This window comes from Sus scrofa, chromosome 16 (genome assembly GCF_054392235.1).
Source record: "Sus scrofa isolate SSC_HxYL_T2T_F1_AM1 chromosome 16, Sscrofa_HxYL_maternal_Yorkshire_Landrace_v2.0, whole genome shotgun sequence".
Classification (NCBI taxonomy): domain Eukaryota; kingdom Metazoa; phylum Chordata; class Mammalia; order Artiodactyla; family Suidae; genus Sus; species Sus scrofa.
In genome coordinates this window covers 16,182,959-16,204,212 of record NC_139398.1, presented here as the reverse complement: position 1 = coordinate 16,204,212, position 21,254 = coordinate 16,182,959, and the positions used below count along the sequence as shown (strand labels likewise).

Here is a 21,254-nt window from a genome sequence, read left to right as displayed (position 1 = left end):
GCTTATGTTCCTGGCATCACTGCTGTGTTAATGAAGAAGCCCAACACGCCTTTGCCAGTTAGACAGGGGACCTTTGCCACGATGTAGGGCTAGATGCTCGGTTTTCATTCTTCTTCTTTGTCCTTCACATGAGAAAAGAGACTCTCATTTTCCTGGAAGAAACTGTTTGGCTTCCTATGAGAAGTAGTCATTGAGCTTTCTTAAGTTAAACATCCAGATTGGGCTCTCCTGGCTGAATGATTTGGAAGTGCATCAATTTGGAAGGAAATCCCACAACACCATCGACCAGCGTGCACCGTCAGCCTCCTTGTAGGGCAGCAAAGGTCTGGGACTCGGACCCAGAGTGAAAAGTAGCCACAGCGCAGGGGTGGGGCTCAGAATCACCTTGAGACTTGGGAATCTGGCTGGACCAGAGGGTTCGCCGTGGCTCTTTGGCAGAGTCAGTTGCACCTGGGTTGAAATCCTGGCTCCTCAAGCAGCCATCGAACCCGTTCCTTGTTGGATTCGCGTAAAACGAGACTCATCCTCCTGGTCTCAGGTGCACGCCCAGGGCTACTCAGCACACTGCCTGGGATGCAGGGGGGCACCTGCCACTTCCTCCCACTCCAGGGCCATCCTGGGGCTGGCCATACCGTGACCCAGGGTGGAGGGACCCGTCAGTGGGCCACACCTGACACAGCTTGCTCTGCTACGTGACAGACACCAGCCAGCTGCTGGGAGATGCTCTCTGCGGTTCCCCTCCTAACTGCCGCCTCTTCCTCTTGCAGGCCGTGGCCATTTTGACAGCCACATACCCCGTGGGTCACATGCCCTATGGCTGGTTGACGGAAATCCGCGCTGTCTACCCCGCTTTTGACAAGGTAAGGATCTAGTGCGGCATGGCTTCTGAAACATACTCTTTAAAATTAGTGTTTGATAGACAGGGATCTCCGATAAGAGACAGCTTCACTTTCTCAACTCTCACCTCCCCCTGTAAGGTTAATGTGGCGCTGGGGCCAGTGGCGGTGGTTGTGGAATAGTTCCCTCTGAAAATAACAGAGACAATTTTTGCTTGCTGTGATTCTGCTCCCATGATGCCTCTGCAGACTGATACTCACTCCCAGGCTACTCCTGTTGAGAAATTACTTGCGAAAGGGAAATTGCACTCTCAAAAAATTTTAATATGTTGGATCTTGTTTCTGCGGTCTGTTTTGTTTTGTTTTTAAGGCCGCACCCATGGCGTATGGATGTTGCTGCGCCACGGAATGAATCTGAGTTGCAGCTGTGGCAACGCCAGATCCTTTAACCCACTGCACCACAACGGGAACTCCTCTGGGTTTTTTTGGTTTTGTTTGTTTTGTTTTTTTGTTTTTGCTTTTTAGGGCCGCACCCATGGCATAGGGAGTTTCCCAGGCTCTGGGTCAAATCGGAGCTACAGCTGCCAGCCTACACCAGAGCCACAGCAACATCAGATCCGAGCCACATCTGCAACCTACACCACAGCTCATGCTGGATCCTTAGCCCACTGATTGAGGCCAGAAATCGAACCCACAACTTCATGGTTCCTAGTCGGATTTGTTTACTCTGTGCCACGACAGAAACTCCTGGTTTGTTCTTTTTACTTAAACCAATCCTTTACTGACCTCATAGCAGATGTGAAGGTACAGACAGGAAGTTGTGTGCTTGAGTCCATGAGCTTACAGCCCTCCTACAGGGTGCCAGAGTCCATACCCGCCAAAGGTGTCCATGCAGCAGCCGTGGGTTCAGGCTGGTGGGATGCAGCAGACTTATTCCAGCTAAAAGCCTCAGGTGACAGCTGCTCAGTCCTCCCATAGTTGCTGACGCAGCCGTAACCTGAGGCCAGCTCAGGACTGACCTGCACATCATTGGAGAAATATCTGTTTCACAAAAGCTAAATTGTTTGACCCTGGAGACTTTTATCCTACACAAATACGTAGAAAAATATATCCCCCAAAAGACCGTGTGCAGTGTTTGGAAATGGAAAAAAGCAAACAATCTGCCCCTTGCACTCTTCATAGCAACTGATTAGCCTTGAATTTCTGTAGAACTAGCTCAGAGCCATGGCCTATATCATTTAATCTGATCCCAACAAGACCAACAGAAGGTGAGGAGGGGAAGTCTTTTTCCCCCAAGGGTGCCCAGCAGAAAACCTGCCTCTACTCCCACCCCATAATCAATCACCCATGATGGGAACCCATCTCCAAGAGCTTCAGGGGCCGCCCCTCCAAGCCTAACATGAGAGAGAGTAGTGGTGTTGGAGTTCCTGCTGGGGTGCAGTGGGTTAAGAACCTGACTGTGGCAACCCAGGTCGCTGTGGAGGTGTGGGTTCGATTTCCTGGCCTGGGAACTTGCACATGCCACAGGTCCAGCCAAAAGGAAAAAAAGAATGGAACTAGAGAGGGTAGTGGTGTTGCCCAGAACTCTTTACTGGTGTGGAACTTGCCCAGTAAACCATGAGCCGCCCCCTCCACCGACTGCCAGCTTTAGGATGCAGAGCAAGCGTCTCCTAAAAAATCCCCTTTGTTCCAGGGTTCCTGTGGTGACTTAGCGGTTAACAAACCCGACTAGGATCCATGGGGATATGGGTTTGATCCCTGGCCTTGCTCAGTGGGTTAAGGATCCCGCATTGCCATGAGCTGTGCTCTAGGTCACAGACTCGACTTGGATCTTACATCGATGTGGCTGTGGTGTAGGCCGACAGCAGTAACACTGATTCAGCCCCTAGCCTGGGAACTTCCACATGCCATGGGTGCAGCCATAAAAAGAAAAAAAAAAATCGCTTTCATTCCTGCTTCCCAGGCCTTGAGCGTGGGCTTTAGAGAGCGTGAGTCCCTTCAGAAGAGACCTGTGTGTGTCTGAATGGGTTTCACCCAATCGTTGACAGAAATCAGTGTCTTCATGTCAAGGAACATGTGTATAGAAGTAAATGCTCAAAAACCAAGCCAGATACGTGTTCTTGCAAAATGACTAGCTCTTGGAGAGCCAGATTATATAATAAAACTCAATTTCAGGTTCTAAGTGTCAGAACCTCCTGGCTGTGAGCGTCCCCTCAGAAATTGTTTTTGGCTCCCTTGAAATAATAAAATTTAACAATTCAGCTCTATACAGTTTCACTAAGCGCATCCAAGAAAAACACTGTTTTATTCATGATCACAGAGGTTAGGTGCTATGAAATTCCTTCAACGAGCGGACCTCTAGCCAGATGCTGGAGTTGTTCAGAGTCCCTTTTGGAACCTCCCCCATTGTTTCCATACATTCCACTGGGCCACTCAGAGCCACTTCCATGAATGCCATCCATTCACCCAAATCTTAGACACCTCCGTGTGGACTGCCAGAATTTGCTGCATTGACAGTTAAAGTCCTTAGCCTCCTTGTGGGTTCCAGAATAAGAGACTGAAAATTTCTGGAATAACTTCGGCTGTTTCTAGCTAAAGAGCCTGCTGGGAGGGCATTTCCACTGATCCAAATTCTCTGCAGTGTTTGGTTATCATCTGCAAAAGAGAATGTTCCCACGAAAGAGCAGATTGGGCAAACAAAACGAAACACAACTGCTAGGAGTTTCCATTGTGGCTCAGTGGATTACAAACCCAACTAGTATCCATGAGGATGCGGGTTTGATCCCTGGGTTAAGGATCTGGCATTGCTGTGAGCTATGGTTTAGGTTGCAGACGCAGCTCAGATCCTGCATTGCTGTGGCTGTGGTTTAGGTGGGCGGCTGTAGCTCCGATTTACCCCCTGGCCTGGGAACTTCCATATGCTATGGGTCTGACCCTAAAAAGCAAAACAACATCACCAACAACAACAAAGAAACACAGGTGTTAATCTAGTGATACATGCTAGTGTAGTCCAGCCATACTGGCAGAAATGTTTGCTGTTTTAAAAATAAAAGTGTGCTTTGGACTTCCCGTCATGGCTCAGTGGTTAACGAATCCGACTAGGAACCATGAGGTTTCAGGTTCAATCCCTGGCCTTGCTCAGCGGGTTAAGGATCCAGCGTTGCCGTGAGCTGTGGTGTAGGTTGCAGACACGACTCGGATCCCACGTTGCTGTGGCTCTGGCGTAGGCCGGTGACTACAGCTCTGACTGGACCCCTAGCCTGGGAACCTCCATATGCCGCAGAAGTGGCCCTAGAAAAGGCAAAAAGACAAAAAAAATAATAATAATAAAAATAAAAGTGTGCCTGAAGGAAGCAGGGGCCCGTGGCTGTCACCACGGGTGGCACGTGCATTTGGAAGTCCCTAATTCCTTCCAGCATGGCCTCCTTCTCCCCCTCCTTCTCCTTCTCTCCACCGGGGCCTCACCCTTGGAGATCCCTGGGGGATGCGGAGCCAGAGGAACGTTTAACCCATTGTGACTTGCACGTCGCTATGACCAGGGTCTGTTTTTCAAAAAAGCGGATGTGCTTTGAGGACCAGAGTTAAGAAAATATAAACCCCTGCAGAGGTTTGTGCCGCTGGTGTTTGCAAGGGGAAGGGATTCGGGAGATTGCCTTCCCTCTGAAGGGAAGGAAACACCAGAAGCTCCTTTGCAAGTGGAACCTGTAACACCTCTGCTGTGTATCTTTCCTTAGGTGGGATGTGGGAGCTAGGGGCTTGAGATTTGTTTTTGTGAGTCAGCTCAGGGACTAACACACCGAGGTGGGCGTTGTTTTTTCTGCACTGCTGTTCATGGTCAAGGGCCAGAGGTGCACTTAGCACTGACGCTGGGGTGGCCTCAGCAGGCCTTGGGGATATGTCAGAGGACCTCTGAGCCCTTGGCATCATTTGCTTAAATTTCAACCTAACAAAGCCTTTTTTTTTTTTTTTTTTTTTTTTTTTACTTTTTAGGGCCACACCCGAGGCATATGGAAGTTCGCAGGCCAGGGGTCGAATCAGAGCTACAGCTACCAGCCTACACCACAGCCACAGCAACTCTGGATCCAAGACTTGTCTGCAACCTACACCGCGGCTCATGGCAACTGCATCCTTAACCCACTGATCGAGGCCAGGGATCAAACCTGCCTCGTCATGGATACTAGTCAGGTTCATTACTGCTGAGCCACAACAGGAACTCCAGCAAGGGCTTTTTGAGCATCGTCTCTAGTGGAGACAGATTGTGCCAAGTTGCAGGAGCTAAGGAGATGGGTGAGACACCCAGTGCTTTATTTCAGAGAGCGAACACGCACCAAGACACCTGCCCCCAAATACAGGCCTAGTCGCCTCCCCTGTCTGCAGAGCTCCAGGGTGGTCAGGGCCCTGGACAGGCTGCGTGGGCGCCTGGCGCCAAGGAGAGGGGACTTATTCAGGAGACACTGCCAGGCACTCAGTGCAGACTCCCTCTGGTTAGCGTTCCCATCCGGAAACTTGACAACTGTCTGAGAGACACTAAGTGACAGCTGTCTTCCAAGGTGTCCCTTGACATCGCTGCTTCAGATGAAGCATATAAAACAGAAATGAGATGCTCTGCGGGATGCACGTGTGGTCACCCAAGGATAACCCGGAGCCTTTTCTTTCCCCCAGAATAACCCCAGCAATAAAGCGGTGAGCACAAGCAACACGGTCACGGCAGCCCACATCAAGAAGTTCACGTTTGTCTGCATGGCCTTGTCGCTAACGGTAAGGAGAGACCCACCTCTGCCCCCGCTTCTGTTTTTGTCTTTGGAAAGGGCAGAATTACTGTTTTTTTAATTGAAGTATCGTTGATTTGCAATGTTGTATTAGTTTCAGGTGTACAGCGCAATGAGTCAGTTATGTGTGTGTGTGTGTGTGTGTTTATTCTTTTTCAGGTTCTTTTCCATTATAGGTTATTACTATAGGTTATAGTTCCTTGAGCTCTACATAGGACTTTGCTGGTTGTCTATTTTATATATAGTAGTGTGTATCTGTTATCCCAAACTCCTAATTTATCCGCCTCCCCTTTCCCCTTTGGTAACCATAAGTTTGTTTTCTGTGAGTCTATTTCTGTGGGAAATTGTCATTTTAAAGGGAGAAGTCTTGTCGTCCCTAATGTGATGTTTCGCTAGGTTATAGGTAAAAACCCCTTTAAGATATTTTCATCCCAAAATATGAACAATTGTTATTCAAAGAGATCACTGAATCTAAGAATAGATGGTCAGCTTCTGGCGTTTCTAGGACTTCTAACATTCTGATGAAAGGCAGGCTTTGCCTTTAATTTTAATAATACTGTCTTTACTGAATAATTCCTAGCCCATTTTTAAACAGCCAGAGTCAATGTCCCTTTGCCAAATGTAATTTTGGTGGTAAAAGTTCTTTTTGTCATACATTTACATGGATGTCTCCTACTGATTTATTTATCATTCAACACATATTATCTCGCACCTACTGAATCCCAACCTTGTAGCATCTTTAAGGATGCAGTAAACAAGCCTGGATAACACTTCACTGTTGGCAAGGCATGTCACTGACTCTGTGCAGTCTTTTTTTTTTTTTTCCTTTGGCCACACCTGGGGGCTTTTGGAAGTTCCCAGGCCAGGACTAGAACCCACACCTCTGCAGCAACCCCAGCCACTGCAGTCAGATCCTTAACCCACTGCGCCAACGTGGTAACTCTGTGCACAATCTTAAACAGCACCCATCCTTTCTTTATCAACTCCCTTGGGTAATTCAAATGTAGGAGATAACATTCACAAAACGTGGAAAAAAATCCTCCATGCTCTGTAATCCAAAGCACAGTGATATATAATTTAAGACTGTAATAGTCTTTATCAACAGTAGCAAGGCAATAATAGTAACACTTATAGACAACTTTACATTATAAGACTGTGCCCTTTGGGTTCTAAAGAGGGAAAAGAGAAGAGATTCTAAAAAGGAATATGGGGCAGAGCTTCCTTGCCTGCCCACTTGCATCTCTCACAAGCATCCTATGGTAATAAATCTATTTCTTGCCAAAAAAAAAGAAAGGACTGTGGGTATTTTGGACTTGGTTCATTGTTGTTGTAACCACACTTGTTCTGTAGAAAGTCTCCATTTTTATAGTACAATGTAAGGTTGTAACAAAAATGCCTGGATGTGTGCAGTTGCCGTCATAAATGATGGATAACGAGGCAGTAAGGCAATAGGAGGTGTTGGGCTGTGCTAAGGGCAAGAACACAGTGACCTTATCCTTCTAACCATTATCAGAAGAACCACTTAATAGATGAGCCCCAATCGTGGGTCCGTTAAAATCAAGCCCTCCCACATTTTAAATCTTTTATGGATTTTTTTTTTTTTTTTTTTTACAAAACCCACAGCTTAATATTTGATCCATCGATTCAACACCTGAGTAGATTGTATCAAGGGCAACACAAGATACATAGCCCGTCACCTAACACCGCTGACATGGAGTCATGACCTTGCATCCTCAGTCACTTGTCACCTCAACCTGGCCGTGCCCTCTCAGTCTGTCCCTCATAAAATCAGGAGGGGGTGTCAAAAGCATATTCCAGGTGTGGGGGGAATCTGATAGCCTGCCTACCTGAGAGTCAGGGCAGGTTACCCAGGCAACTCTACTCTCCTGGTTACACTATTTCTCCCTAGGGCGTGCAAGTTTTTCCATAGTTCCCCTAAATATTAGCAAAACACTGCACAACTTTGAAACCGTTTAAAGGAGTGTTTTAGGAAAAACAGAGACCATTTCTATTTCAGGAACAGACCTAAGCTTTTGGAGAGCATGTTAAGTGACTGGAAGTTGAAAGTTGAGTTGGTTTGGATGCCAGGTTCTGTGACTTGGCCCTCATCCGGCTTGAGAGCTAGAAGATTTTCGTTGTTGCTGGCTCTGAGTCAGGCTCCTCTCTCTCTTGCTCCATTTAAACAGCCTCCCTCAGCTACAGTTGAGTCCAATGGAGAACTTTACCAGACTGAGTTTAAGGATATTCCTTTCCCCCTTCAGTTCACAGGCAATTAATCTATGCCTCTAAAACGAGAGCAATACGTTTGTTTGGAAATAACTACAAAAGATCTAGAAACACGCGTTGATTTCCCATAAAGATTTTATTTAATTATTCTGATCCTACCATCTGTAACTAGATGTCTCTCAGGGGAGATTTGTCACCATAGAAATAGAGACTCAGAATCTTTTGTTGGGGAGTTCCCATTTTGGCTCCGTGGGTTAAGGAGCCAGACTTTGTCTCTGTCAGGATGCAGGTTCGATCCCTGCCCTCTCCCAGCGGGTTAAGGATCTAGCATTGCTGCAAGCTGGAGTGTCAATTGCGGATGCGACTCAGATCTGGTATTGCTGTGGCTGTGCTGTAGGCTGTCAGCTGCAGCTCTGATTTGACCCCTAGCCCAGGAACTTCCATATGCCACAGGTGCAGCTGTAAAAAGAAAAAAAAAAAACTCCTGTGTTGGAAAGGAACTGGGAGATGAACTGATCAAATCTCATAATTTCTTTTTTTTTTTTTTTTTGTCTTTTTTTTTTTTTTTTTTTGCTATTTCTTTGGGCTGCTTCCGCGGCATATGGAGGTTCCCAGGCTAGGGGTCTAATCAGAGCTGTAGCCACCGGCCAACGCCAGAGCCACAGCAACGCAGGATCTGAGCCGCGTCTGCAACCTACACCACAGCTCACAGCAACACCAGATCGTTAACCCACTGAGCAAGCGCAGGCACCGAACCCGCAACCTCATGGTTCCTAGTCGGATTCGTTAACCACTGCGCCACGACGGGAACTCCCTCATAATTTCTTAGTAAAGGAAATGAATGACTCAGAGAAGATAAGTGACTTGCTCCAGCACCCATATAGACATATGTCACTTTATTGCACTTTCCCAGGTAGTACATTTTTTACTAATTGAAGTTTTGTGGCAGCCCCGCATTGTCAGATGATGGTTTTTTAGCAATGAAGTATTTTTTAATTTTTTTAATTGAAGTATAATTGATTTACGGTGTTGTGTTAGTTATTGGTGTACAGCAAAGTGATTTAGTTATACATACATTTATACCTTTGTTTTCATATTCTTTTCCACTGTGGTTTATTATAGGATATTGAATATATAGTTCCCTTTGCTGTACAGGAGGACCTTGTTGATTATCTATTTTATATGTGTATCTGCTAATCCCAATCTCCTAATTTATCCCCCCTCCCCCGACACCCGTGGCCGTCCCCTTTGGTGACCATAGATTTGTGAGCCTGTTTCTGTTTTGTAATTAAAGGTATTTGTATCATATTTTAGATTCCACATATAAGTTGTAGCATATGATATTTGTCTTTGATTTACTTCAGTTAGTATGATAATTTCTAGGTCCACCCATGTTGCTGCAAATGATATTATTTCATTTCTTTATGGCTAAGTATTATCCCATTGTATATATGTACCACATTTTCTTTATCCATTCATCTATTGATGGACACTTAGGTTGCTTCCATATCTTGGCTATTGTAGATAATGCTGCTGTGAATATTGGGGTGCAGGTATCTTTTTGAATTAGAGCTTTGTCTGAATATATGACCAGGAGTGTGATTGCTGGATCATGTGGTAGTTCTATTTTTAGTTTTTTAAGAAGCCTCTATACTGTTCTCTATAGTGACTGCATCAATTTACATTCCCACCAACAGTACAGAAGGCTTCCCTTTTCTCCACACCATTTCCAGCATCTGTTGTTTATAGACTTGTTAATGATGGCCATTCTGACTGGTGTGAGGTAATACCTCACTGTAGTTTTGATATGCATTTCTCTAATAATTAGCAATGTTGAGCATCTTTTCATGTGCCTATTGGCCATCTGTATGTCCTTGTTGGAGAAATGTCTATTTAGGTCTTATCTATTTTTTGATTGGTTTGTTTAGGATTTTTTGTTATTGAGTAGTATGAGCTGTTTGTATATTTTGGAACTTAAACCCTTGTCAGTCACATTGTTTGCAAATATTTTCTCCCAGTCTGTAGGTTTTTTCATTTTATTTATGTCTTTCTTTGTTGTGCAAAAGCTTATAAGTTTGATTTGGTTCCATTTGTTTATTTTTGTTGTCATTTCTATTGCCTTGGGAGATTGACCAAAGCAAACAATGGTGCAATTTATATTGGAGAATGTTTTGCCTATTTTCTTCTAGGAGTCTTAGGGTGTCATGTTGTATATAGTTAAGTCTTTAAGCCATTTTGAGTTCTTTTGTGTGTATGGTATGAAGGGATGTTCTAACTTCATTGATTTACATGCAGTTGTCAAGAGTTCCCAACACCGCTTGCCAAAGAGACTGTATTTTCTCTATTGTATGTTCTTGCCTCCCTCGTCAGAGATTAATTGACTATAGGTGTGTAGGTTTATTTCTAGACTCCCTATTTTTTTTCCATTGAGTCCACACTGTTTTGATTACTGTATTTTTGTAATATTGTCTGAAATCTGGGACAGTTATTCCTCTTGCTTTGCTCATTTTCCTCAGGATTGCTTTGGCAATTCTGAGTCTTTTACGGTTCCAAATAAATTTTTGGATTTTTGTTCTAGTTCTGGGAAAATGTCATGAGTAATTTGATGGGGATTGCATTAAATCTGTAGATTGCTTTGGGTAGTATAACTATTTTAACAATATTAATTCTTCCAGAGTTCCCGTCATGGCTCAGAGGTAGCAAAACCAACTAGGACCCCTGATGATGCAGGTTCAATCCCTGGCCTTGCCCAATGGGTCAGGGATCCAGCACTGCTGTGAGCTGTGGTGTAGGTCACAGATGTGGCTCAGATCCCAAGTTGCTGTGGCTGTGGTGTAGGCCAGCAGCTGTAGCTCCAATTTGACCCCTAGCCTGGGAACTTCCATGTGCTGCAGGTGTGGCCCTAAAAAGCAAAAAGCAGAAAAAAAAAATTAGTTCTTCCAATCCAGTAGTATGGGATATCTTTCCATTTATTTGAATCATCTTCTATTTCTTTTATCAATGTTTTATAGTTCTCAGTATATTAATCTTTTACCTCTTTAGTCAGGCTTATTCCTGAGTACCTTTATTACACTTTAAGTACACTTATTCCTAAGTGGTTTTAAAAGTGATTTTTTTTTAGTTTCCCTTTCTGATACTTTATTGTTAGTGTAGGGAAATGTAACAGATTTCTGTATTTTAATCTTGTATCCTGCTACCTTGTTGAATTTGCTTATCGGTTCTAATAGTTTTTGTGTGGAGTCTTTAGGATTTTCTATATATAGCATCATGTCATCTGCATAAATTTTACCTCTTGCATATATACAATTTTACCTCTTCTCTTCCAACATGGATACCTTTTATTTATTTTTCTTGTCTGATTGCTATGGCTAGGAAGTATTTTTAAATTAAAGGATGTACATTGGTTCTTTAGACATAACACAATTGGACATTTAATAGGCTATAATATAGTGTAAATATAACTTTTATATGCAGTGGGAAACCAAAAAATTCTTGTGACTCACTTTATTACAATATTTGCTTTACTGTGGGGTGGTCTAGACCCAAACTTGCAGTATCTCTGAGATAATGCTTGTAATAGCATCTGCTAGAAGCCAGCCTTCCAGGCTTATTCTCTAGGGCCCTTTCCTCCATGCTGTGCTGTTTCCATGGGGCAGGAACAGCAATCTGGCCCTGCTGCCATGCTTGAAGCAGTTTCTTCAACACTAAAAATAGTAATATTTGAGTTTACAGCTTAGGGTGTGTCTCATATACATTATCTTTATAATAAGACAATCCGTTGGCCAACATCTTGGCTAGAACTGTCATTAAAAGATAGATAGAGGGAGTTCCCATTGTGGCTCAATGGTAATGAACCCTACTAGCATCCATGAGGATACAGGTTCAATCCCTGGCTTCACTCAGTCGGTTAAGAATGCAGCATTGACATGAGCCAGGCTGTGGTGTAGGTCCCAGATGCAGCTCGGATCCTGCGTTGCTGTGGCTGTTGTGTAGGCTAGCAGCTCCAATTTGACCCCTAGCCTGGGAACTTCCATATGCTAAGGAAGCAAGCAAGAAGAAGGAAGGAAGGAAGAAAAAAGAAAAAAAAAGGTTTTTTTCTCCCTCTAAATTCAATGCTATGCTGTTGCTATAATGTGTACATACTTTTTTATAGCACTTAACATATTCATTCTCCACGTCTATTAGTCCTCCTTGGCTCTGAGCTTCCAAGGCAGGATCTGTGGCTTAGTCATCTTTTATCCCCATGGCCCAGAATCCTGCCTGCCACAGAAGGGACACGATAACACAGACACATGAATCAATTAATGATTAACCGTGAGATAAAGACCAGAAAGGTGCCCATGGCACCCACCCCTCATGAGCAACAGTCTCCTTATTTATACTCAGGTGATCCTATTTTAAAAGCTTTTAAGAGGCCCTTAACTCTCAAGTCTGTTTTCAGCTTTTTAATTTTGAAATTTCTTAGTGTCAGGAAATGAACATAGCAGAGCACTTAAGATCGGCACATCATGTTTATTCCAGTGGATGACAGTCCCTTCAAAATATGAGCCTTCTGATGGTTTGACAGCTTTCTAGGCATCACCTAGGATTAGAGCACTTCCCCAGGCTCTGGTCCTTGGAGCACGCTGGCTCTTCCCCCTGGGACTTTGGGAAGAACTGACCCCATGACCCCCACAGACCCTCAGTGATCCAGGGATGCTAACCGGGTTCCAAAGAAAAACATATACTCTCCAGAACAAGAACGCATCCTGTGTTCAGAATAGGCTACTTTCAGACCCTGGCATTTGGCTTTGGCATCTGCCTTTGCTGGTGAAAAGTTCTTTCAACAGTTCATAGGAGACTGCCAGGTAAGCGTGCCACAGCCCACAAATGTGTTCGTTCTCTAGTACAGATTTTTAATGTAAATTTAGCATATCCATCCTACTCCAAACGTTGGTTCTTCCCTCATCTTCTCATCTAGGGTTTGTTAGAGCCACTGGGCTTCAAGACAAGCAGCAAATGCCTTCCTCCCCGCTGGAAAAGGAAGTGGATTCAGGAGGCATGTACAGTAGGAAAGTAAAAGTATTTTCCAAGTAGCATCTTGTTTTCCTTCCTTCCAAGCGCCTTTAGGAATGCTTGGCAAAGCGCTGAATGACTTATTTAGACCATGTGAGGAGTGAGGGTGAGGAAAGGTGGCACTTTAGTGGATCCAAAAGATTAGCTTCAAAATTATAGAAAGTGTCAGATAAGATGTAATCCCCTCAGTGGCAACAAAGGAGCAGACACAGTGCAAACCAGGGCTGCCAAGGTAACTGCAAACTGGCACACTACCGTTTGGGGTGAAGGAGCACAAAGTTCAAAGATATGGGAGTTCCCATTGTGGCTTAGCGGGTTAAGAACCCGACTAGTATCCATGAGGATGCAGGTTCGATCCCTGACCTCACCCAGTGGATTAAGGATATGGCATTGCCGTGAGCTGTGGTATATAGGTCACAGGTGGGGCTCAGATCCGGCATTGCCGTGGGCTGTGGCTGTGGTGTAGGCTGGGAGCTGCAGCTCCGATTCAACCCCTAGCCCAGGAACTTCCATATGCTGCAGGTGCGGCCCTAAAAAAACAAACCCCCAAAAATTACAATTCAGGGAGTCCCCTGGTGGTTTGGTGGTTAGGACTCATTACTTTCATCACTGCAGCCTGGGTTCAATCCCTGGTCTGGGAATTGAGACCACACATCAAGGCACTGCACACCACAGCCAAAAAAAAAAAGTACAGTTTAAATCAATGTGGAAGAGCAGCTTCAGATACTATACCATGTGGTGGGAGCCTGTGTGGTGGCCACATGGAGGACACAGCATCACAGACCAGCAATCAGCCTCACAGGAGAAGGCAGGACCACAAAGCACAAGACAGCAGCTGGTTCTGGGGTCAGAAGCAAACAGCCAGTTTTGCCCTGAACCTTCTTCCGGTGGAGCTTCAGTCTCCATGGCTTATGTGACTGACTATAAAGTCTGATGATTAGTGTATCCTAAAAGACTGCCTTTCTCTACTGGACAGTCGTGGTGGTCACAGACAGAGGGTAATGGCAACAAGCCTGTGATAAGGAAGCAGGAACAGCTTTCCTTCGTCTTGGGGAAAGGAGCTGGTAATGCTAAGCTCACAGAAACACAGACACGAAGTTCCCGTTGTGGCTCAGGGGGTTAAGAACCTAACTGGTATCCATGGAGATGAGGGTTCCACCCCCAGCCTCGCTCATTGGGTTGAGGATCCAGCATTAGCACAAGCTGCAGCACAGTTCACAGATTCGACCTATGGATCCTGCATCGTGGTGGCTGAAGGCTGGCAGCTGCAGCTCCAATTCGATCCCTAGCCCGGGGAACTTCCATATGCCACAGTTGCAACCCTAAAAAAGAAAAAAAAAAAAAACACAGCCTTGGAATTTGAGTCGTGGCTCAGTGGTTAACGAACCCAACAAGCATCCATGAGGTCTTGGGTTCTATCCCCGGCCTTGCTCAGTGGGTTAAGGATCCGGTGTTGCTGTGAACTGTGGTGTAGGTTGCAGATGTGGCTCAGATCCTGCATTGCTGTGGCTCTGGCATAGGCGATTTGACCCCTAGCCTAGGAACCTCCATATGCCACAGGCGTGGCCCAAAAAAGACAAAAAGAAATAGCCTCTTGTAAACCCTTTGGGACTTATAGTGATTCCCTCCCAGATTCCAGATTTGGGGATAAAATAGAAACCACTAATCTGGGTAGGATGTGTCTTTTCAAAAACCTTTTTTGGTGCAGGGAAGCACCCCCCAAAAAAATAACAGACTTCCATGGTCCTGGATGTTAGGCCATTTTGGTGAAGCCAATAGATTGGCTTAGTAAATTTACAAAACTTGCCAACTGACCCCAAACATGTGGGTTTAAAAAAAAAAAAAAAAAAAAAAAAAAAAAAACCTTTTTCTCAAGTTCATAGCAGATCATATTAAATGGAGAAGTTTTAATAGTTTTAGGTGATTTTAGTTGACCAGTTTCCATTTTGACTTCATAGTGGCATTTTTAAAACATTTGGTGTTTTCTTAAGTTCCCTGCTGCTCTAGTTTGGGGGAGCCGTTGCCAAGAGAGAGGAGGTCCCTCTGCTGCAAAGGGGGTGGGGAAGAATCATTGCAAAGCACAGGCTTGGCTGCTGCTGAGGCCTCCCCAACCCCCTTTTACAAAATGGAAATGGGCATGGCTCCCAGTGGAAGTTGGCAGGCAGAGCCAGCAAGGCGCTTTTGTGCAGTGAACAACCTACACAGTCATACCCAGAGAGGCTGAACCCAGAGATGGTGGAGGGGAAGAGCAAAGAGCAGAAAAAGGAGAGAGACAATGTGAGAGAGGTGGAGAGGGCAGGTCAGAAGGACAAGCGGAGAGCCCACGGGTCAGAAAAAGAACAGGGAGGTTGAGAGTCAAAGGAAATAGAGCAGAGTGATGGAGGTGAGAGCAATAGACAGACAAGAAGAATGGGAAGTCCCTAAAGACCCCCTAGAGCCCTCCCAGTCCCCCAGGACCCCGCCAGTCCTTCCAAGACCAATTACATGATGTCAATGTCACAGGACTGTCCCAGGGCCTCCAGGCTACATCCCACTGGCCTCCCTCAGCTTCGACAACTGGAGACTACTCCTTGGTGCTGGTGATAGTGTTGGTGTGTGTGTTGCTGTCACTTATGGCAGAGAGAGAAAGGGACCTTGCCATCAAAACACAGCACCTCACACAATAGGATGAAAGGGTATCTGAGGCCAGGAGCTGTTGTAGACTTATGGATCTAGTTATTTTAAAAAAAGAATTTAAATGGGTTTTTACTCTGGTTCCATCTGAGCCTTGTTTTTTGACATCTGTAGATGGTAGAAAAAGGAAAGTGCAAATCTGCCACCAACCCTGAGTTTTCTATTCTGATTGCTGTGGATTGAATTGTGTCTGCCCCAGATTTCTATGTTGAAATCATAACCTCCAGTGCCTCCAAATGTGGTCTTACTTGAGGTCCTGGTGGGTGAGGAAGGTGGATCCCTAATCCAGTCTGACTGGTGTTCTTAGAGGACGGGGATGTGCCACAGACCAGCACACAGGGAGGGCGCCACATCGGAGCGAGGGGGCGTGGTCCTGCCCACACCTCGATCCCAGCGATTGCTGTCACTCCAGGACTCATTGCACTAAGCTGCCTGATTCATGGTACTTTGTTACAGCAGCCCTAGCAGACTTATACCCTAGTGTTTCTGAAACAAAGGCATCTTCTTGTCATTTAAGGCCACATGGATTGATCAGACCTAACTATACAACCGATTTACTTTCTTTTTAAATTCTCCACACACTGTTTCCATAAGACATCTCTATTCGTGCCTTTCCAGTTTCTGCAGGTGAGAATCTGAGTGTAAGCTTTACTTAGAAATATCGTTCATGCAGGTCAGCACTGAACTCAATGATGTGCTTAATTAGGTCCTTGCTAGTGGAGGAGGGGTTGTTAACATCATAGCATCCAGTAGCCGTAGGTGTTCAATTTAGGTTGCTTTGCTTTTCGGGGTTTTTCTGCTTTCCATTCGTTGAACAATCCAGTGCATCTCACCCCAGCCCTTGCAGAACCTACCGTCACTAACCGTGAAAGGCTGAAACGTGTTCCCGAGTTTCCGGAAACAAATGAAGTTGCTAGTATTTCATCCAGTTGTGTGTATCCTCCCAAATTGTCTCAAAGCCTTGATCCATTCTACTGCTTCCCGCATAAACATTATAAGTGGTTTCTGATTTGGCGCAGTATTGTAAAAATTACTTAGTTTCCGTTTCTCCTGTCCGTACACACCTGCTTTCTATAAAGAAATGGTGCAAGGCCACCACCTGAAGGGGTTTGGGAATCAGGGGGAAGACACTGCACCTGCAGAGGAGTCCTAGTTGGCCTGTGGTTTCTGCACCGTCCCTAGCTGTCTGCTGGACCCCAGGCTTACATCCCAAGTTTGGTTCCCAGGCTCCAACCTCAGGCTTTTCTGGTGAAAATGCAGGTTAATCAGCAGTGGGAGGTGGTGGTCAGGAATTGTTTCCCAGAAAAGCCAAGTAACCAACTCATCATCTTCCAGGAATTATATGTGATGATTCCCTGTAACTTTTTTTAAAAAATCATTTTTATTTGTCTCAGCTTAAAGACAGAAGCCATAGGGGAGTATTTTTCTTCTTAACCGGTGGACACATTCGCAGTGTGTAAGACCCAGACATCAGTTTGGTGAGATATGTGGTCCAGACCCTCCGGACAATGACCATGATGAGCCTCATGGACAAAACAGCCTGAGGCGTTCGTGGCTGCTCGGTGTTCTGCACCTGCTCTTGCTCTCGGGTGCTTTGGGTCCTGAACACAAGCACCTTCCTGGTGGCCTGAAGCCTTGATGTCCTGTCGATTAACATGGATGAGACATGTAGGAGGAGTCAGCAAAGCCCATGTAAAATAGCTCGAAACTTCAGTTTGTAAATTATCTCAAAAAACACTGAATGGATGTATTGAAATCAGCCTGTGAGGACATGAAACGCTGCTTGATATCTTAACTGGTCATTTTGTGTTGAGTGAAACCAGAGGGCACTGGACCCAGAAACAAGAGAAAACAACCAGGCAATTCCCGTTGTGGCACAACAGAAGCAAATCCAACTAGCATCCATGAGAATGCAGGTTTGATCCCCGGCCTCGCTCAGTGGGTCAGGATCTGGCGTTGCCCTGAGCTATGGTGTAAGTCTCCAACACAGCTTGGATCCCATGTTGCTGTGGCTGTGGCGTACGTAGGCCGGCAGCTGCAGCTCTGATTCAACCCCTAGCCTGTGAATTTCCATATGCTGCAAGAAAGCTATCTGAAGAAAGCAAGAAAATTATCCAATATCATTCTGGTCACAAGGAGGTTTGTCCCCGAAAAGTAAAGTAACATAAACACTGATACTTCCATCCGATGCCATGCCACTCCTCACCTTCGTCCCCCCCCCAAAAGCATATAATTAAACACCTAAGTTTGGACACAGCTGACCTGCATGAAGATTTCTAAGCAGATCTTGGACTCAGATTCTCACCTGGGGAATCTGGAAATACAAGAAAAGAGATGTTCCATGGAAACAGTGAGCGGCTAGTTTAATTGGCTTTATTTCTCCCCATGCTTAGGTGTCTCCTGCACCTGCAGGCAGATTAGGAGGGTGCCTGGGAAAGTAGAGTCTCTTTCAACTAACTGATACATGGCCTTTGCTGGAAATGGTCTTTATTGTATCCTAAAGAGTTTTCCTGCATTTCCAGTTCTGGGCAGGAGCGCTGCGCGTTCAGGCAGTGAGGGAAACACGATTGAATTGTGCCATGAGATCACTCCAGGGGTCTCTGTGTACTTTCTGAGGCCAGGGCAAGCCTCACAGAACCACAGTGCGACACTGAGGAAAAGCACGCGTAGCAAATAATCGTGCCCCAGAAACATACTGACTGTGAATCGGGTACCAGACAGTTTTCAAAGGCCCGCCTTTAATCCTCTCGCAGAGATGGCTCTTAACCCACGTGGCTTGACAAATGAATTGGCCCTTACCAACAGAAACAAGAGGATTTTGAGAGCCGTGCTGCACATGCCAGAGCCGGCCCCTCTGAACCCGAGATGGGTTCAGACGCAGGACTGTGCCTCGTGCCAAATGGCCCTGGGCTCCTGTGACACTTAACCACCTTCTTTTCAGATTTTGATTTAACGGGGATGGGTTGGAGGCGGGGGGTGGGGGGGGGAAGGGCCCAGGAAAAGGGATTAGCTGAGGCATGAATTCTGAGCTACCCAACACAGTGTTCATGGAGGCGGCCCTGAAGCCCCGGGGCTTGGGTTCAAATCCTGCTTCACCCACTCACCAGCTGGATGGTCACTGAAAACTGTAAGCCTTGGCTTCCCCAGCTGCCATGCAGGCATGATAAAAATACCCAAGACTTTTCAAAGTTTAGTATAGCGCCTGGCATGCTGGAAGCAGAGAGTGCCAACCCTCTCCTCCACCGCCGTCCCCAGGTATGTGGGACTCCCCATAAGGAAAGAAGGCTGCACCTATAAGTGAATGGCTGCTGGTAGATTCAAAGGTAGTGATTAATTTTATGAATTTTTCTAGTAATATATATGTAATACCCTTCCAAATTTCTATGGTTTTTTTTTTGGTGTTTAAAATAATATAAATTCAACTTCTTGATAGATTTATGCATACCTTCTCTAGACAGACCCTACCTGTCCACGAGACACATATATATGTGCCCATTTTTCTCCTGCAACTTGAGAAAGCTCTTCCATGTCCCATCAACCCTTCCTGGGTTTTGGGGGAGGTTTTTGGTTTTTTGTTTTTTTTTTTTTTAATTGTTTTTTAATTAAAGTATATTTGACTCACAATGTTGTGCCAGTATCTGCACTACAGCAAAGTAACCCATATATATGACTGGGTTATATATATAACATGATGGAAGATAATATGAGAAAAAGAATGTGTGTTTGTACATATATGTGTGTGACTATATACATGTGTGTGTGTGTGTGTGTGTGTGTGTATATATATGTATGTATACACACACACACATTCTTTTTCTCATACCATCTTCCGTCATGTTTTATCTCAAGAGATTGGATATAGTCCCTGTGCTGTACAGTAGAACCTTATTGTCTATCCATTCTAAATGGAATGGTTTGCATCTACTAACCCCAAACCCCCAGCCCCTTCCTGTTTATAGCCTCCAATCCCAGGTGCTGACCATGCCTTTGGTCATCTTGCTAATTCAGAAATGCCAGTTACCCACAAGCCACTGTGAGTGCAGAGAGAGAGAAACTGGCATATTTAGTCCTCTGGCTTCGATCTGCACATGCCAACCAAATATTAGAAATGCCAGTAAGGAAAGATGTTGAAGCCACACACGGATGCATCGCCAACTGCATCTAAAGCCTGGGACACTTGCGGTGAGATGGTTGATGGAACACTTGCAGTGGGATGGTGATGCTGAGCGATTCTGTGTTTACAGCACAGCTCCCTAGAGACAGAGCACGTACATATTTACTCCTCCGACACATGCTTGAGCCCCTGCTCCATCCCAGGGCTACCACAGTGAAACAAACACACAAAGGCTTTCCTCTCAGGGAATTTATCCCATCTGGAAGAAGACAGGCAATTAACATATACCGTCATGGTGGATAGTATGTCTATTTCCTGTGGCTGCTGTAACAAATTACCATAAACCTGACTGCCTAAAACAGCGGAAATGTATTCTTTGCTAGTTCTGGAGGCCAGAAATTGAAATCAGTTCACTGGGCTGAAATCAAGGTGTTAGTGGGGCCTACTCCCTCCAGTGGTTTGCTTGCTTTGTTGTCATTTTAGGGCCGCACCCGTGGCATATGGAGGTTCCCAGGCTAGAGGTCAAATCGGGGCTGTTGCTGCCAGCCTACGCCACAGCCACAGCAATGCCAGATCCGAGCCACATCTGCAACCTACACGATGGGTCACAGCAATGCCGGATCCTTAACCCACTGAGCAAGGCCAGGGGTTGAACCTACCATCCTCATAGATGCTAGTCAGATTTGTTTCTACTGAGCCATGACGGGAACTCTGCTCCAGCGGCTTTAGAAAAGAATCCATCCCTGGCCACTTTCAGCTCCACTGCCAGCATTCCTTGGCGAAATCACTCCAATCTCTGTTTCCACATCACCTGCCCCCTTTCCTTTCCTTTTTTTTTTTTTTTTTTTTAATTCTGCCCTGCTTTTATTTATTTATTTTTAACATTTTTATTATAGTTGACTTACAATGTTCTGTCAATTTCTGCGGTATAGCAAAGTGAGCCAGTCACTATGACAAAGTCCCTTGTGATAGTATTTAGGGCTCACCCTGATGTGCCTGGGTAATCTTACCTCAATATCCTTCATTTGATCACCTCTCTTACCATATAAAGCAATAAATACTTGTTCTGGGGATTAGGGAGGGAGTATATCTTTGGGTGGCCGTTCCACAGCCTTCTACAAGTAGTCCCGGCTGCTGGGGAGAAAAATGAAGTAAAAGGAAAGAGGATGAGGGAGATGCTGTTTGGGACAAGGGCCCACATTTGCAGTAAGCTGTCCTCCAGCCCAGCGCCCCCTGTGCACACACAGCTGTGCTGGCTCCTCTGCACGTGCTCAGCTGAGCTGCTCCATTCATCCTTTCAGGGACCCTGTCTCAGTTTCTCCCTCTCTCTGATGTCTGCCTCTCCAAACACTCCTTCCTATCCACATTTAAATATCCTCAAGGCTCCCAACTTAAACAAAAAGTTAAATGTTGAAATCATGTCTTTAGGAGTTCTCATTATGGCTCAGCAGGTCACAAACCTGACATTGTCTCAGAGTTCCCATTGGCTGCAGGTTTGATCCCTGGCCTCACTCAGTGGCTTCAAGATCCAGCGTTGCCGTGAGCTATGGTGTAGGTCACAGATGTGGCTCGGATCTTGTA

General features: G+C 45.4%; 1 protein-coding gene across 2 annotated transcripts in view; it reads left to right on the top strand.

The window, feature by feature from the left end:
* Positions 1–21,254, top strand: part of ANKH (ANKH inorganic pyrophosphate transport regulator) — a 165,525-nt gene that overhangs the window by 123,207 nt on the left and 21,064 nt on the right. Inside the window, exons 7-9 of one of the 2 annotated variants that reach the window (XR_014830779.1) lie at positions 768–860; positions 5,499–5,764; positions 8,439–10,761. Coding sequence is in view for 1 of the 2 variants with exons in the window: in XM_003359727.6 (XP_003359775.2) it covers positions 768–860; positions 5,499–5,594 (189 nt within the window). In the remaining variant the exon portion in view is untranslated. Of the gene's footprint in view, positions 1–767; positions 861–5,498; positions 5,765–8,438; positions 10,762–21,254 lie in introns of those variants that run through there. The other variant, XM_003359727.6, reaches the window with a different exon arrangement.